This window comes from Pelmatolapia mariae, linkage group LG1, assembly GCF_036321145.2.
Source record: "Pelmatolapia mariae isolate MD_Pm_ZW linkage group LG1, Pm_UMD_F_2, whole genome shotgun sequence".
NCBI lineage: Eukaryota > Metazoa > Chordata > Actinopteri > Cichliformes > Cichlidae > Pelmatolapia > Pelmatolapia mariae.
In genome coordinates this window covers 35,346,718-35,365,704 of record NC_086227.1, presented here as the reverse complement: position 1 = coordinate 35,365,704, position 18,987 = coordinate 35,346,718, and the positions used below count along the sequence as shown (strand labels likewise).

At 39.6% G+C, this 18,987-nt stretch overlaps 1 protein-coding gene across 1 annotated transcript; it reads right to left on the bottom strand.

Moving 5' to 3' along the window:
* Positions 1-376: 376 nt before the first annotated feature.
* Positions 377-18,396, bottom strand: slc7a10a (solute carrier family 7 member 10a). Its single transcript, XM_063480128.1, has 11 exons — positions 18,183-18,396; positions 13,614-13,818; positions 11,910-12,061; positions 5,480-5,605; positions 5,140-5,293; positions 4,928-5,051; positions 3,854-3,957; positions 3,631-3,727; positions 3,384-3,533; positions 2,128-2,305; positions 377-2,029 (listed from the first exon to the last, which is right to left on the bottom strand). Exons 1-11 carry the CDS (start codon positions 18,286-18,288, stop codon positions 1,932-1,934), a joined length of 1,494 nt encoding a protein of 497 aa, XP_063336198.1. The 5' UTR covers positions 18,289-18,396; the 3' UTR covers positions 377-1,931.
* Positions 18,397-18,987: the final 591 nt, after the last annotated feature.

Below are 18,987 nucleotides of genomic sequence, written 5' to 3'. Positions count from 1 at the left end.
TGTTGGCATCAAACTACTCAAAGTGCAACCACCAACGTACTACTGGTACATAGTTTATTTTGCACAGTAGTTACCTTTGGCTGATCTTACTTCAAACTGTGAGGTGCAGAGCCACTGCAGGTGGGTCATGAACAACCAGAGGAAAAACTAAACCATTAAAATCTTTTAAGAAAAAATAATTGCAGATATTATTGTGCTGAAAATTTGCTAAAACCTATTATAGCAGCTGTGGCCAAGCTTCCGAAGTGGGTCATGCCAGAAAAAGCTTGAAAACCACCGACTTACTTAATTAGCACAGAAATCCCCATTTTTGACCTGATGGTGCTAAAAAGGATCCCACAGAGGAGACGACACACAGTTTCTTCGAAGTCGCTATATTTAATGATCAATTACATTGTTATTAATTTACAACTTCACTCTTTTACAAAACAAAGGTACACCCATTATACAGTATACAAATGTACCACAACATGTTTGAGGAATGTCATCTTTGTAGAAGCCCCTGGTGCGTTTTTAAAAGTTTATTTTTGTCACACAGTATTTACAGCTCTCAGAGCTAAAAGCACCGGGACATGGCAGGACAGACACGAGTCTCTTTTCATGGAGTTCCCAGCACCTACGGGCTGAGAAAGGGACTGCACGTTCAATAAAGTTCAAAGCTGCTGGTTTACTTCTCATTTTAAAAGGCCAAAGGCCCCAATCTTCATTTGTTTGTTATATGTACAACATAAAAGAGATATTAAGAGAATACTCAAATACGATAAGGCAGCAACAACAACAATATCTCCTGGACCACAGTAAATGCAAAGTTACTGAGGTTGCAAGTTTGACCAGGTTTGGGCCATAATACATCAACAATGTTGACTAATACAGGAAGTCCAAGAGGTCATGGAATACGAACAGGATGTTAATCCAACTCTGTGATGTCAGCAGTGTCATGTTAAGCCAGCTGATCAGTGGATAAACGATATTGAGTTAACGGTCATTGTAGTGGCTTTTGGGGAAGTGAGAGCTCAAGTAAACATCCACTGCCAGCCGTCTGTCAATCATTACAGATTCTGTTAGAGTTATGCAACAACACATTAGTGCTCAAATACTGTATTACAACAGGTCAAGAGTGTAATAATTGTTTTGGCTGGTCGAGCACCTTGAGAGGTTTCACAGTGGGAACCCAGAGATGAAAACACTGCTGAAGCAACAAAAACTTGCAAGATCCAGTCATGGTCTTGCCCGTCTTTTAAAAATAACTGGGAGAGATGAGTGTCTCTAATAAAAACATTAAGGCATCAACAGCATCTCTCATGAGGGAAAAGTGATATAATCATAATTCTTTTTAAAAAATCGGTGGAAAGAAAATAGAACAGCCAGATTCTGTAGCCAGGCAGAGATATAGACAGAACAAATTACTCATCCACAACAGATCAACAGTGAGCATCATGTGAGTAATTAGTAAAGCAAAGTGCAAAGTAGCAGCAGTTATAGAGAAGTATTGCTAAGTGCAGAAACTGCTTGCATATTTATCTTATTCCATATAAGACATTACACACTCCAAATACCCGCACAACCAACACACTATACACATGTCTATATTTCATAAGGCACATTAGCATGCTGGAAGCATCCTGGAAGTGAAGCAGAAAAAGACTTGGAACAGAATGGAGATTCTTTGAGTAAGAAGGGAAAGGATAAGGATCTGTATGAAAAACTTTGCATGCTGGTGATTACAACGGATGGACAGCAAAACCAAAAAGTTAAAAACACATGCACTGGGTAAAATGGGCTCCATGCCAGCCCAACCCAGTCCACACCTGTGCAAAAATATATGACACTTTCTCTTTGTGCTTCACTGACCAAACAAGAACACATTTAAGACGAAAACGGGAAGTATTGACTTTGATGCAAAAGGGGAAGTCCTGGTTTGACTTCACTCCTCAGTCAGTAGCTTTGGCAGTGAGGGGCTCAGTTTCTGAGGGGTCATCCTGAGGAAACACCACATAACACACCTTCTGGCCCTTGTACGTGAGTTTTTCTGCAATACAAAAGAAATCATGAGCAGTCAGACTCAGATGGAATTACTGCTGACATAAATAGTTAATATGTTCTGTACGCTGGCACAAACCAACTCACCAACTAATCTATAGAGCCATTTGGGTTTCTCCTTCCACTGCACACCCACAAAGTATACAGGGACTCCAGTCAACATGATAACCATACCCAGGCCACAAACCACTGGTTCAGAGTACAGGCTGAAGCCCAGCAGCACAGCCCAGAAGATCAAGTAGCTGATCGGGATCAACAGGTTCACCTTCACAGAACAAAAACACATTTGTACAAAAACCCTTGCCACTGTTGATTTATCTGCAATGAACATAATTATGTTTTTTCCTTACCTTTTTTTTTCTTTTTACATTTGTAAACCCATACTGTCGCTGCATGCAGCATCCAAATATATAAACATGTACATATATTTGTCTGAGATATTATCAAAAACTAATTTTTGACATTTAATTTAATGCTTTAATGTAGTGCAATGTAATACTTATTTGTTTGTTTTTACTTTTTATTTAAATTTTCAGCTTTTATTTGACAATAAAAGTAAAAACAGGGAGCGATTGGAGGGAATGGCATACAGGAGCATGAATGTAAACAGAAAACAGGAAACAGTGGATGTTATTTGTGCACTAACTAATGTCATATAACTGCCATTTGTGACACCAGGGGGCGCCAAAACAATATGCATGCTAACTCATTGTCAAATGTCAAAATTTAGTGGTACACAAATCAGACTGCTGGCAGCTCTCAGTTTCCTATGCTAAATGCACAGATTACTGTGAAATACAGTAAGACACATTCATTGTGTTTATGTGTGTAGTACACACACAAAAGTCAAAGTCAAGTCCAATAATATATCTTAATATTTAAAAATAATATTTTATTTAAAAATAAAATATTTTTGACAACAGGCAACAATTAACAGTTGTGTTTATATGTAACCCAACCTACTATATGAAAATTAGCGTGTATGTCTACATCACCAGTATATACATTACACTGTCTTCTTTGTTTTACATTATTAAATGCATTAAAAATGACACACTGTTCAGAGCCTTTGAATAAAAGTTTTCAAAAATTATTGATTTGATGTAATGGGAAGCTTAATTTTATAATTGATTTGCCTTTGTTTAAAAAAAATATAATTATTATAATTTAATTCAAAATTAAATACTTTTATTTGAATCTGTCAGCTTTTTAAGCTTATTTCAAATTTCTATTTTTTTCTTTCTGCCTTACATAATTTTCATATTTTCATTTTTTTTAATTCCTCACTATAATCTGCTTTTATTGTGGTTAAGTTATACCTCCAGATAAAACAAGTGCCATACCTTTATAGGTCTAGCCAGATTGGGCCTTTTCTTGCGGAGGTAGAGAAGGCCAGCAATGGTTACCCCATAGGACAAATAGTTTATAAAGGACACATAGTTGATCAGGTTGTGTGTCTCCCCAATACACAGGATGACAACTGTGGCAATGCACTGTAGGACAGAACAGGTTCAAACAAGAGAAAATTAAAGCACTGAATCTCTGTTTTGAAGCTACACAGCTGGATAAACCTGTTAGAGTGAAACGTACACAGAGCAGCAGGGCAGGAATTGGCGTGCAGTTTTTTAGGTGGATCATTGCCAGCAGATAAGGAAGGTGACCCTCTCTGGCGCCAGAGAAACACAATCTACCAAGAGACATATTTACACATGTTATACATGTTATTTTGAGGAAACAGCGGGCATCAGTAAAAATAAGTAAAAATTAGGGTTTGGTGTGTTGTATAGTGCAAGACAAAGCGTTTGTGCTGTACCTGGAGGAGGTAAACAAATATCCATTAATTCCTCCGAAGGTGGACAAAGCTACAGAGATTGGCATCACCCAGGAAAACATTCCCAGCAGTTTCTCCCCAAATGTCTGAAAAAACACAAAAAGTGATTGTCCAGATGAGTGACATGTTGATTAAATGAATTATTTATTAATTCATCAGTCTCCTCGATTAATGCATTAATTGGTTGATTCACTGAAAGATTAAATTGCCTTTTTAACAGCTTGCCTGCATACCACTATAAGACTATGGTTACATATGCATGTAGATACGAGATAGAATTTTTTAAAGTATATTTTCAATGTTTTTCAGGTGTGAACTCAAGATCGAGGGTCTTGGGTCCTTGGTATGTCATTGAAATGCAATGACTTGTAATAACAACCGATGAAAAAACAACAACTTTCAGTTGCTCCCTCACTACAAGGGGCTCCACAGCAGGTGGCTCCACATGTTTGATTTGGCAGACTTTTATGCTGGATGCAATTCCTGATGCAATCCCAAAGGGGATTAATGTCTGAGGCTGGAATCAAACCAGCAACCTGCTACTTGCCAAACTAAAATAACCATTAATGATGCAAAAGTAAACTGCATGCGTAAGCAGTGACTGAAGTGACCGCTGCTCGACATGTGACAGGATTGTAAATACACAACTGGAGCCTGGAATGTCTGTTGACTTTAGCAGTATATGAGTTGAAACGAGTTTGCATATACAGCCTGAATTCCAAAAATGTGGACACTGTGTGCAGTGTAAACAGAAATAGTTTTATGATTTGCAAATCTGATAAAACAACATTTTCACAGTAGAACATAGAAAACGACTCAAATGTTCAAACTGAGAAAATGTCCCATTTTAAGAAAAATACTGGCTCATTTTTAATTTGATGGCAGCCACCCGTCCTAAAAAAGTTGACATTGCTATGTTTTCTATGTGCTGTTTTGAATAAAATATGGATTCATGAGTTCAGTTATTGCATTCTGTTTTATATTTTACACAGTGTCTCAGCTTTTTCAGAACTGGGTTTGTAAAATATCCAGTCATGGCGCCGGAGAGCTGCTCACCACTGCCACAGCATTAGAGCTGAGGAGCTCCTCTGGGGTCATGGAGGAGAAGTAGGCAATGTTGGTCATAGTGTAGACAAGGGTCACCAGTGGGATGGAAATGTAGATGGCACGGGGCAGGTTCCTGATGACAAGAAAAATAATAATGATATGTGGCAGAACTTAAGAAAAACTTGTGGTGTGTCTGCTAGCTTTGCTTATGCATATCGTACTTGCGCGGCTCTACGACCTCCTCTGTGACGTAGTTGAGGAAATTCCAGCCGCTGTAGGCAAAGGAGGCCTGGAGGAAGGCCAGAGCTATCTGTCCCACTGAGGGGTCCTGACTGAATTCAAAGGCCGCACTGGGCTGCAGGGCATCGTAATGACCTGGATGAAAGATGAGAAATATAGAACGGGCAAATAAAAACCGTAAAATAATTGTTGGTTCATCACTAATCATTTTAATACAATAAAACCAGAGAGCAGATGAAACATGTCCAAAGCACAGAAATTACTGTTACCAATTACTGAAAAACATTTTTTATGCATGTGTGCACATGTGTGTGTGTTTACCTCTAGAAATTTGGACAAGTCCTACTATTATAATGAGAACTAGCGCGAGAAGTTTTCCTATAGTGAAAATGTCCTGGATCCTTGTCGCCCAACGCACACTGGAGCAGTTCACCCAGGTCAGGAATACTGCACATATACACACAAACACACACAGCAGAAAAATCATTAAAGTTTTATGCAAAAAAAGTTAAAGGTTTATTCACAGGTATGTGTGTATTTCATGCAAAGCATCACGTCAACAACACATTTAAAGTGTTTTTAAGGATGAACAAAGTTAATCCTTTCATGCAAGCACTGGATTCTTGATTGACCTCAATGCAGTGGGTCCCTTTAAGCGTTCGTATAGACCTCATATATTATATTCCTCATGAGCTAGGTGTGAAAAGAGACTGTAAATAAAGGATGGATATAGATTCCCACAGCTAGGAAAATGAAGATGTGAGTGTCTTAAAATTGTAGAATGCCTCAGAGCCCAAACTCTTCTGCAGTGATGTAAAGTTGCATGGGCATTGACTGGTGATCTGATGGTTATACCAAACTTCTAACATATTGTGTATTCAGTGTATGCTCACCGTACTTTTAAAAGATTTGTGCTTGTAATTATGCCCATACTCAGTACACAATACAAACGTGTTAGAGATGATTGAGAGTAGTTTTTTACTTGAAATGGTGCATGCATTGTAACTGCATGTGCCACTTTCAATACACTACAGCACAGGTGTCGAACTCCAGGCCTCGAGGGCTGGTGTCCTGCAGGTTTTACATGTGTCCTTGATCCAACACAGCTGATTTAAATGGCTAAATGACCTCCTCAACATGTCTTGAAGTTCTCCAGAAGCCTGGTAATGAACTAGTCATTTGATTCAGGTGTGTTGACCCAGAGTGATATCTAAAACGCACAGGACACCGGCCCTCGAGGCCTGGAGTTCGACACCCCTGCACTACAGTATATGTTGCTGACTTTTTTGATACACATGTACAGATCTTAAAATCTAAGCTCTATGTGTGTTTACTTATTTGCACATTACTCTCTCTCAATTCCTACTTTCTATTTCCTGCTTGTGTAAACTGCACGTGTGTGGCCCTGCTCTCCTCTAGGCTGCTGACCTTGACATTATCACTAAGTTTTGAGGGTATTTTTGTGAAAGCCAACATAGTATCGAATGGCCCAATTCCAAGAGAGCCAAATCAGCCAAGCACAAATGTCTCTCAGTTGCGCTTACAAGCAAAAGAAAGAAAACAGAGACCTACAAATACGTCAAACAATACTGTGTATTGTTCCTCTAAACTCCTAGGCTACTCAGGGACTAGGTATTTTCTGTCTTCTTTTTTGTGCTGTTCTGAAAGCACTTCGAGTGCTCTACTGAGAAGAAAGCCGCTATGTAAGTACCAGTCCATTTGTCCTGCGGGTGCAGATCAGATGCACGAGCTACACCTGCACAGTGTGCTCATTCTTTTACTCTGGCATCCTCGTCTTCCAGGCTCTTTCCTTCATTCTTCCAAATACTCTTTAGATTTGTTTTGCTCTCCGAATTCAATCCCACCTCTCCTTACATACTTAACACTACTGGCCCGACAAATTCATATTCTTCCAAATGACAAAGATCCTTGTTTGATTAAATTCCCATTTTCTTAGTTACTTCTTGTGTTGTCTCTAATTTCATGTCACACTCTTTGAGCCAGGCTATAACATGCTTATGACTTCAAAGCATTTCTGGTACTTTAAAGTCGTTTGCCTAGAGCTATGCACAACATAAATAATAGTGACATCCAAATATTTGGAAATCACATAAAAATATTAGTGATGGGTTTATTGGGTGGAAATCAGTGATAACTTTACAAGCAGGATGAGAGTTGTCAGGCAGGAAAAGCTTCCCAGCCAGGGTATGTCCACTTTTTTGTCAACTCCAGTAATGTTATCTTCACAGCGTCTCTATAGTCCACTTATCTGTTGCTTGTGTTTCACATGCCCTCAGAATTCCAGGTGTCTTAAAATGAGAACATGGAGATTAGGAAACGGTTTAGCCCTCAGGGTGTATTAAAGGAAGATAATCTAGTTTTTTGTCCCCTCTCTTGTTTCTTTTTTTTTTGCATCTATTCTTTCTTTGGGTCATATTTCACCATCTCTCTTCTGACACTTCTTTCCTCCTCTCTTTTACCCACTAACACCCACTCTAGTGACCCAGCAGTGACCATGTCATCCATCACTAGGGCAAGAGTTTTCCTCCCACCACAGAAATCTGAACAAACTGCTTCCGCTGGCAGAGGCACAGACGTATACACACACGTGTGAATTTTTGGCAAGAGGTTTTGGAGGCACCGGGCAGAGCTTTCTCTCCCCTACAACACTGCTGTGTTTTATAGTCAATTACCCTTGGAGTGTTACATGAATTTCCGTTTCTGTGTTCCTGCATGAACCCCCACTACGACCTCCCCCAACTTTCCTCTATGCTAACCCTGACAGGAAGGAGGTGCCAGTGGCTTTGAATGTGACAGTGCAGGTAAATCTGTGTCCTGCTGTCACTGCTTCTATTGAAGGCTGCCTCAGCTCTAGAATACTAACTAATTACCACTTTAAGTCTTAATGGATTCTGACCCCAACTCACTGCAGATTTATCAGCAGGCTTTAACCTCAGGAACGCCTCCTCCTGGTCCAGGATCTGGACTCAGGAGTCACCACACTGGCAAAAACTCCCCAGTCCTGTCTATACATCACAAAATATCTGATAACAAAAACTTCAAAGAGGAGACCTAGGAGATCTAAAAAAGGATGCTGAAAGTTACAGATAGAGAGGAAAGAATGTAATTACATATGTTATATGGAGGAGATTAAATGGGCTTTGAGGAAAAATTCTAAATGAATAATGAATAGGGGTAAAACAATTCTGAAACCAAGAACAAAATGACTATGCAAGCATCCACAATACCGTACCGAAATTCTTGTGCCATGGTACACTTGTGGAACTGTTGGCTTAATTGTTTTTCTAGCTATAAAACATTTGTGATTTTGTTTTCAGCTGGAGAATTAGCAACATAATAAAATTAAATCCAAAATTCCTCTAAGGCCATTACAGAGCTCTGTGTAAACATGCTGATTCATCTGAAGATGAATATAGAGTCAAACGCTTAGGAAAGTGACATTCTTCTTGGCGTTTGATGCCTACCATACACTGGAAGAATCACGTCATTTGTCCAACGCGTGACAGTTTTTTTGTCCCCACACCGATAGTGACATTTTGTTCTTCTGAGCCACTCTGGTTTGTTCTGTCTTTAGGGCAGCCGCTAGTCTGATGATTCACCATGAGCCCTCAATCGAATTTTAAATGAGTTTTGTGCAGCATTCAATAAAACAGCCAGTGTGTTCAAGGATTCAGAGGAAGCCTGAACTGAACTCGCTCAGCCACACTAAAATAGAATTTGTGCATGACGTTTTTATTCTGAGCTAGCATACTTGTGTGCTTTCTTAATTTGTGTCTACGTTATGCTCATAGTTGTTCTGACTCTATGGGGGGCTCCATTTTCCAAATAATGAGAAAGAATTAATACACAGTTGATACATGAAAGTTTAGAGCAGTAGTTCAGATTGTAGTACACATAGTAAAATGAAATAGAAATGGTATTTCCACTTTTACTGAAAACAATTATACAGTCTTCTTTTTTGAAATAAATTGAAGTCAATGATCCGAACCAGTGATGGAGACATAACATGAAACTTCTCCCTACTGCTTGTGTACCAACACAATAATGGACTAACACAGACTTCTTGCTGGAATGTATTCTCTTAGCCTTTGAAATAAAAACATCACATTTATAGTGACTGTTTTGTGGGATTGAGTATAAAATTAATGATGATGGTTCCATAAGACAAGTTACAGTGTTTTACAATTTAAAGAAATATTTAAAGAATATAAAACAGTGTTGACTGCTGGAAAATGAATTTTGCATTCTTTTGAGTGAAACTGATCAGCAGATGACAAACTAAACTGCAGGATAAATGAGCGTGCATGGCTGTGCTGCTGTGGGCTGTCGAGTGTGCCTATTCTTAGAAGAACACAGCCAGCTTACAACTGGACCTGTCTGGTTTTCACCAACACACGCACGCCTGGGTCACCCTGTGACTCTTGAGCAGTATGCTCAGCAGGAGAGGAAGGAGGGGGGAAACATAACTAGGCTGACTCGCATTCATAAACCGTCAACGAAGAAAAGTTCAGTGAACTTAAGAGCACCCTCACGAAGACTCAGCACAGCAAAAAAAAATAATACATTAATTCTGTTGCTGGAAAGTGATGAAATATTTACTTTATCCTTCACAGGTAACTTTAACTATTTCTTTTCTTATCCCTTCCTATTGACTACCTGTGTTGCCAATTGCCTGATATGATGCTGCTCATTTACATGCACCTGTCTTTGGTTTTTAAGGTGGATGGAACTACAATGAAAAGACTTCAACTGTACAGAGATTATTCTTTTAGGGTTCAGAATAATCTGTTTTCCATCTGCCATCAGACGTCTGACACTTTCTCTCCTCACAGACTGATTGAGTTTCATGAGATATGAAGCTTGCATAACTGCTGATCACAGACGGGTGACTACAATCTTTCTGTGACTTTAAGTCTCAAGTGTGATGCCATAGACCAGAGTGGAGGACAGGGGTCGAACCAGCTAGCCAATAGAAACATCAAACATCTGACTCGAATGTCTGGCTGGCCAATGGGGACTTCCATCATTATTGATGTGAAAGGTATTCTGCCCTTTTCCTATTTCCATGGTGCCCTGTGAGAGTAACAATGCACAATAGTGTAGACACACCCTCTCATTAGCAGCGTCCACAAAGACTGGCACCATTATGTATTCTGACACTGATACTGACACACACACACACACACACACACACACACACACCACACTCTAGAATACAACACAAAAACCCACTCACACAGTGTCCCCTGCCCAGAGTAGGCAGCAGTTGTATGATTCTGTTGCCATAAATAGTAGAGGGTACTCAGCAAATGCTAAGCCTGACGTGCGCACACACCCACATACGAAGCCAACCATCCCACTCCCCGTCTATCCCGTTTCCCCTTCTCCATCCGGTTCTGACAGGACCAAACTGGCTGGTTTGTGGATCGGATACATGCAAGGTCTGCTTGGGCCACTGGCTATTTAAATACAGATACCCCAACTGATCAGATTAGAGGCTGGAGATAGAGCATAACATTTCATGTGGAACTATCAAATGACAATGACAGCCCTGAGCACACTGAAGTGTCACAGAATCACATTTCTGTAAGCCACCACAGGAAATGGATTTGATTTGATGGTTTGATTAGTCTGGTTTACTTTGTCTGGTTTACTTTGGTAAATGCACAAACTTGCCTAAGATGGAAGTACCTTTTTCCTTGTTATTATTTGTCTTCCAAACAGTCATTTATAGGAACATCGTATATAGGAGCAACAGTATTTTGGAAATATATGTACAAGTGCAAGTTAAAATAGATATTTTTCTTTAAGATCAATTGCTTTTTATGTTACTTTGGAAACAGATGCTTGGTCTGATGTTTACCTCACTGGGAGTCACTCTGGCTCATTCAGTCAGATGACTTGCATGTTGAAGACAACAGCAGGTCTGAAGTGTGATACTGTGAACTAGTTTGTCATGATGACACAGGCATAGGCCACACACATGCAGTCACGCAGAAGAGCAACAAGTCTGTCAACCATTCATCTGTTTAATCAAACTTTGAACCATAACACCTGAAAAATCTGGCCAGCAACCAACCAGCTTGCCAGTATGGAAATGCTAAGGAAATCATTTATCCATTATTAATCATTAATCATAAATGGAGAATCAAAATTCAGGCTTATCAGAGTTGAAGTAAACTCAGAAAATGTTGTGTTCCTGAGGTGGAATGTTAAGCACTCCCAGTTCCCATGGTGTATTGCAAGCTGTATGAATGTCAAAGCTATTTTCCTCTCAAAAACCTGAGGGCAACAACTGTATTCTTAAATACGTAATTAGCAATTTTACAGCGAGTTGTGGCCTGCTGCTGTAGAACAAGATGACTGACTGTATTTCAGAAACCCAACAGGAAAGAAATACTGCCAAGGTCTTGCATTTGAAATTCTGACCTGAAGAATTACTCTGTGGCATCTGACTTTATATTTAATGAAAAGCAAAGAGTGTCTCCTTATCTTGTTCTTGAAAAAAAAAAGATCTTTCACTGCACTGGATGTTTCAGTTTGTTTGGAATCAAGAACCATGTGCTTAGCATTAGCAACAATGTTTACCCTGGCAGGACAGTTCTAAAAACTGTTCAGTGGAAAATCAAAGAGAGATAAGACGTAAAGGACAACACTAAACTAGAATAAACATTTACTTAAACTAACATGGAATAGATAAATAGAGTTTCTAAGGCTGTTGGTGACTCACAGACACAAATTGTTGCGAGAAGTTTGGTGGCGATGAACGGAGGAAAGCAGTCCTGAAAGGCCGGCTGCAAGACGTAATTGGAGAAGGTGAGCGCAATGACGGCCAACGTGGTTGGGTACATGATGAGGACAGCGCTCCATAACAACAGGAATCTAAAGGATGAAGAGACAGAACGGGATTTCAATTTAGAATCAATTTCAGTGTAATAACTTGAGACTAAGTGTAGAAGGGGGTGGGGGCTGTCACATGTGGGCAGTTATTTTGACAAGGAAGGGGCTTTCACTGCTCTTATAATATTATTCCATATTCAATAAACTGTATAGAAAATGGACATAGCTACCATGATGTCATATTGGTGAAGCTTTAAAGACAGCTTGAGCTGAGCATTTGCACCCAACTCACTGGTGAACAGCTGGTGATTGATTTGTTACCCAGTGATGGTACCCTGGATAATCCTCCTTTCTGACTGTAAAAAAACATTTAAAAAAATAACTTATTGTTTAATTATGACCTGAAACCAGAAACTAGTCCCAGAAAGTGATCAGGAAACGGTTTACTCTGGCACAGAACAAGACAGTTGAAGACCATTAAGTCTTTCTGCAACCACAGAGGTTGCAAAAAGGTTGGTGGTTTCACTTTTCAGACCTGGATGTTCGGTCAGTCTTTTATACTGTCTTTGATTCCATCCCAGCTTTACAGTCACACCTGTACTTAAACCTGTCAGGAGAACAACGCCACTGTAGAAGTTGGATCTTTACTTAACCTCCCAGGACCTGGCGTCCACATATGTGGACATCACATTTTGGCTTGTCTAGACCACAATACTAAATTTTGCTCTAGCACATTAGCAGCAGCTTCAGCGTTCCATCTATGGCTGCAGAGGATGTGCTCAGGCAAACACTCAGTGTTTGACACTTGTTTTTGACAGCATTTAAAGCAGATCTTACAACCACTGTTGTAACTTAGAAAAAAAGGATATATAAAGCTCTTGCTAAATGCAAGCCATACTTGGTTATCATCAAGGAAGCATTGACCTGATGATTTTATTAAATTAAAAACATCAGGGGACCAAAGCCATTAAGCACATATTTTGGACACGTAAGGCTTTGGTCGAGTTTTTTTCAAACTCAAGTAACTCCAGAATTTCACTGTTGGTGCATTGGAAGTTGAAAACATAATGAAAACTTTAATTCCAGCTGGAAGACCTTCAGAGTGAGTGCTTTTTGTTGCTTGTTCCCTTCTTATTCTTTCAGTATTGGTATTCAATTGTAATTCAAAAACTCCTACACTAGTTCTTACTTTCTGCTGTTTTTAAAATTTTTGACTCGTTTGCTGCTGCTCCTGTGTTTAATCCTTTGTGGTACTTGCTTCATTCATAGTTGCAAAATAACTGAACAGAGAAAGTCAGACTGAACTACTTTCACAGAAATGCTTCTGAAGGCTGGCACAGCGTATAACAAGTTTGACCTTCTCAGACTTAGAATGCCGCTCTATGATCAGCTGACACACCACATGACCTCTGAAAGTCATAAGACGCTCACAGATGATTGGTTCCAAGCCAACACGCCCATTGGACTGTTGCAATATAATTCATACCAAGCAAAAATAAGTCAGGGGGAAAGACGCAACAAGCTGCTACTGCAGTTTAGGAGCATCTGTATTTAAAAAAAATGTAACTAGAAAAATAACAACAACAGTACTTACCCTACTAGGCCCCCAAAGATTTCTGTCACATATGAATAGTCACCTCCAGACTTTGGGATGGTGACACCCAATTCAGCGTAGCACATGGACCCAAGGGTGCAGATGCCCCCTCCACAAACCCATACGATGAGTGACAGTCCCACTGAACCCGCATGCTCCAACACTCCTTTAGGTGAGATGAAAATCCCAGAGCCAATGATGTTCCCTTAGGAGAAAAGATTACAGTGATTCTTTATACATAAATATTCATCAAAGACTTCTTTTTGTTTGTAACACAAGATTTGTTTTTATTAGTTTGTGCTCCCAACGCTGTCACACTTCAATTTAAAACTCCAGACACTGAGAACAAATGGCATTTACCATTTATCTGTAGCTTGGTGATAATTTGGTCAAATGTTTATACATTCAGGTAAAAAGAAAAGTAACAGAATAAAGAACATAACATAGAACCAAAGAGATTCCAAAAGGCTTATTAAAACTTTGGCTTGAAGGTCACAATACTCTAACAGTAGCTCACCAAGCTATTTTTGATAAAGTTGGACAACACACATCTGTAGTTAAAGGGAAGGAGTAAGTGAAGAGGAAAGACTAGCACAGCCAAGCCTGATGGAAAGTAAAGAAAAAACTCTTTTCTTTCTGCAGTAAGGCATGTGACTATTGCTTTCACTTAGTGATTAATGTAGCTATATATAGTAATGCTTTGACATATGACTGCATGGTATGCACAGCCTAATCTCAGTGATTTAAAGCTGCTGTTTGTACAGTGTTCTGCCACAGTGGCTACAGGCATTCTTCTATTTTTCAGCCATCCATTTTCTTAACTGTTTATCCAGTTCAGGGTTGTGGAGAGGATGGAGCCTATCCTGCACAACTCCCCGGAGGAAGCAGCACTCCTCAAAGGTAGTAGTCTCCTGCAGAAGAACAATGTACCCCACCACAATGCAGAAACTGTTTAGGGATAGCCCAAGGAACAGCCAGGCCTCTAATTTCAAGATCCCACTCAGATGAAAATCTGTATGGATGAACAAAATCTGATTCATGGATCCATGGAACCAAGTGGACCCAACGGATCTGATGCTAACATTTCAGTGTTAAACATCACTGAACATGCATAAAGGTGTTCTGTCTATGCCCTGATTGTTCAGATCTTTCAGCAGAACATGAGAGACCAACACAATATTGGTAGGATATTTTAATACTGGTGATAATACAGGTGAAACCATCCATAAAGCTGCAATTTCATTTATACAAATAACTAGTATATTTAATAAGATAAAAAAGTAATTTAGTCCAGGCTCGTTAAAATGTGACTCATTAAAAATCAGGCTCAGCTGACTCCCTAACAAGAACAAATAGAGGTTCTCTGATAGCTTGGTTGGCTCAGGCACATACTAATAAGCAAGTTCAGACTCAGTCTGACATTTACATGCCCTCACCCCTACCAAAAAAACGACAAAACAAAAACTAGCACACATAACAAAGTAACCAAACAGCAGCTGTCACAGCAAAACATTGTTTGTACTGTCCTTCAAGTCTTTGTCCTCTTTGGAAAAGTGTGAGAAGAATTGAGTCCTCACAATAAAATATGACCCTGTCAACTGTAAATCTTTTAGAAACTATTAAAACCCAGAGGCACGCTATGTCCCCAAATGCTCCCTAATGATGCAGATCCAGCAATGAGATCTGAGGAACGCATTTTTCATTGTCCGATCTGATTGTGGAGACCACTGTGAGATGCAGAGCTGTTACATAATGCATGTGTTGTGTTTGTTATGTCATAAAGTTTGGCACTGCAGCTGAAACTGTTAGTCACAGGCCTACTGACCCTCTCTGCATCATATCCCAGCACCATCTCTGAGAAATTTTCTCAAAATGACCTCACATTGCTCACCATTTTATTCAAGCAAATACTCCAAATCTCCTGTGCAAAAGGGAAAATGAAGAATGTCTCATATTATGTGGGGTTTTTTTTTTGTAATGCTGCATGTATAATACCTCCTAATGGAGGGGAACTTGTACTACTACGATAAAGCGGTGAGCGATGATGAAGCTGGTGGCATGAAAATAGTGATTAATGTCACGACTAATAGCAAGTGAGCAATTGCAGAAAAGTATATTCAGTGTGGTTAGAGATTAATAATACAGGACATTTGATAGTTGTGGAGTATTGTCTAACTGTAAGTGTAACCAGTGGTAATCAGTAGCTACCTGAAGGCTTCCCTGCTGACAGCTTCAGCAGTCTATATTACTAGAACAAGGCATATGAAATGCAATGTGAGTAGGCTGTATCTGGTGGGTAGTAGCATGACTCAAGTTGCCTGTGTGTACTGGCTGTACAGGCTTTCCTCCATCTGTGCTTGTGGCAAGAGTTCAGCATTATGCTAAGCTGATCTGAGCGTCCATTTTAATCTTAAAATATTAATTTAGAAGAAAAATGAGCAGTCAATCGTCATATTACCTGAAGAAATCCAACACCAGTTTCTTAAATGATTACAGATCTGCCACATTAACATGTAATTATGAAAATCTTTGTGCGTGTTCAGTATGTAAACGCCTTCCCAATGTGATCAGCTTAAATGCTTACCAGCAAACATCCAGGATAAGCAGGGCTGCAGAGTATGCACTGTGTCTCCATCTCTTTTCCAGCCCGGAGCACTTACAGGCTTACCACTTACAATGCATTATCTTTGTGGACCACATTTCTGTGTTTTTGATAGGTTATGATACGACACTTGTTGATCAGCGCCAGTCTGTAAAGAGCCTGTGATCAAATTTCAGAGAGATGCAAAAATCTCTCTCATTACTGATCGTGGTGGAAAGTGGAAGAGTGGTGACTCTAGATTTCCTTAGACCAAAAATCCCACACTCTCTGAAATGGGATGACAGGGATGACTGGTTATCTCTTCTTATTTGTGTGAGTGTCCTTGCCTTATATGAGCAACATGAATCCAGAAAGTGTTTCTCAGTACCAGGAGAAACTAGAGCTCTGGGAGAAAGAAGCTCTAGCGGGCAGTTCCATACCCAGGTTTGAACCCAGGACACTCTTACACCCCTCTGTGATGCAATGGTGATCTGCTGTGCTCACCTGCTAGTTTATTTTGAACTTGGCAAAGGATTTTACTTGATGCCAAATGACCACTTGAGTTGTTGCCCACCCGATGCACCACTCACTGGGCAGGCAGCGGAGCTCTTTTTCTCACACACTCATTCAGCTGCACTGCCAGATACAGGAAATCTTTCACACCAAATACATTAAATCGTTATAATACTTTAATATTTCTTCAACTCTGATAACAAAATAATTTCACAAATATGGATTAAATAAAGCATTATACTGAAAGAAAAAATTTGCCAAATGCAAAATTTGCAGAAATAACATTAACTGCAATTACATCTCATTTCTATCAGAGCACATTAGATGTGAGCATGGCTATGAAGATGAGCTGTTGAACTGAAAATATTATTAAAAGGCAAACTATTAACTGGTTCCTTTGTAGCCTATTGACTGTCGCAGAATTCCACCTTTCACTGAACTGCAAACACCATCTGTCCCAGTGATAAACATTTCCCTTTTTATTTGTTAGTAATTTTTTTAAGGTTTGTGCGGTCCGCTCATTAAAACAAATTTTCATATTTACCACCACAAATGTACAAAATGAGGAACTGTTACTGAAGGCACTGAATGCCACTGCCAAAACTTTACCCTGCAACATGTGGTTCTGAAATACAATAAAATATTTTCGTGACAGGATTCATTGCAGATTCTTGAATCTATAGCAGCATCCTCCACTTACCTCTAGAATAGTGTAGAAGTCTATAAAAAGAGTATATGTTAAATTTACCCACCATTTCCTTGTGTACACTTACTGTAAGGGTTATGTAAAATGCAACATCACATTTTGGAGGAAACTACAAACAGCACTGCAACTTCCTGTATTTTGACAGTTATCCAGTTTTTGCAGATGCACGTGTAAAGTAAACTTCATTGTCTGCAGTATAAGCGCATTTTATGATGTAACTGGTATGATAACGTAACTGAAATTAACGATATTAATGCCTTGGTAACAGTAAACTCTCCCACTGAAGCACGTGGGAGATGTGCCGGTTCTGCGTGTCTGTCAAGTTCAGCTTTAGATCATCCAGCCACGTATGCACGCTCATATTCAGACCACTCAGACTGATGCAACAGTTTCCACACAAAGCTCAGAACCCTGCATTCATACATCAGAGCGTGCGTGCGTAACGCCGACTTTTCAGCTATTCATTCTTAAAGTCAGACAGTCACGAACCATGTTTTAAAGAAAAGTCACATCTTAGTCTTTATAGTAAATATAATACATAGAATAAAAGAACAGACTAGAATAAAAGCTCAGACGTACAGTGAGTGACTCACACTGTGTGTAACTATACTCTAACCTTGACAGAGAAGGAGTAACTGTACATCAGCCACGTTATAAGCTTTCCGCTCGGTCACGTTTCCTCGTCAGTTTTTTCCTTGTCGCGGAATTCATCATTTCGAACCACTCTCCATGAGTTGAGCACGTATAACAAAAGCTGTCACACACTCACCGATGATAATAGCGCAAGCGCTCAGAAGTCCAATTTCTTTTTTCAGGGTGACTCTGTCGCTGTTGGAGGAGTCTTCATTCTTCTTTCTTTTCTTTTTGTCCTCCATCTCCTCCGCCTTGCAAATGGGCTTCCTGGTAGCCTCGGTCCGGTCCAGATGCTTCCGACTGAACCAAGCTCCGCTTTACGGGCTGCCCTTATAACATCCCACAGATGAAGCAGGAAATGCGCATGCGTACAATGCGATCCACCTCTCAAACCCCAACCTTGTCTCAGGTAAGTGAGTGCTGGCGTAGGCAATAGGGAACCAGTCCACTTTAAATAAAATTGTTCGATGAATGTGTTTGTAGAATATTGTGGTTAGATTTGTGAATCTGGACAAGCACATACTTTACTCTGTCAAGTCTTGTGCCACCCGATATCTTTACATATATTTTAAAATATTTTGGTCAAATATTTTAGTCTTGCAATAGTTCTCCAGGCTTTCTGGAAGTCTTTAAAAAACAAAAAAGAAAACAAAAAGTTTTGTTGGACATTTTGTGACTAGTCTTGAGACTGAAGAAGTCGCTTGGATGAGTGAAAACGCTACGTCCAGATGAACAGAATCAACTTTTTGGGATTTCCCTACCTCGATGATTGAGGATGAATCAAAACAATGGTCCCCAAACATATGCAGTAAATGCAGTAAAAATCTACCTGGATAGAAAAGCATATAGTTGAGCATTATCTGTCATTGATGACATTCCTATATGCGATCATCTTGACAGAGAACGGAACAAAAGGCAGCCAACATCCAAGGAAGAGCTCT

Excerpts from the sequence above, each read along its gene's own strand:
- slc7a10a (XM_063480128.1), bottom strand. The coding sequence starts at position 18,288 with ATGGAGGACAAAAAGAAAAGAAAGAAGAATGAAGACTCCTCCAACAGC. Across the intron at positions 3,534-3,630 it reads TTCCTGCCCTGCTGCTCTGT|TGCATTGCCACAGTTGTCAT; the intron begins GTACGTTTCACT and ends TCTGTCCTACAG. Across the intron at positions 2,030-2,127 it reads ATGGCTCTATAGATTAGTTG|AAAAACTCACGTACAAGGGC; the intron begins GTGAGTTGGTTT and ends TTTGTATTGCAG.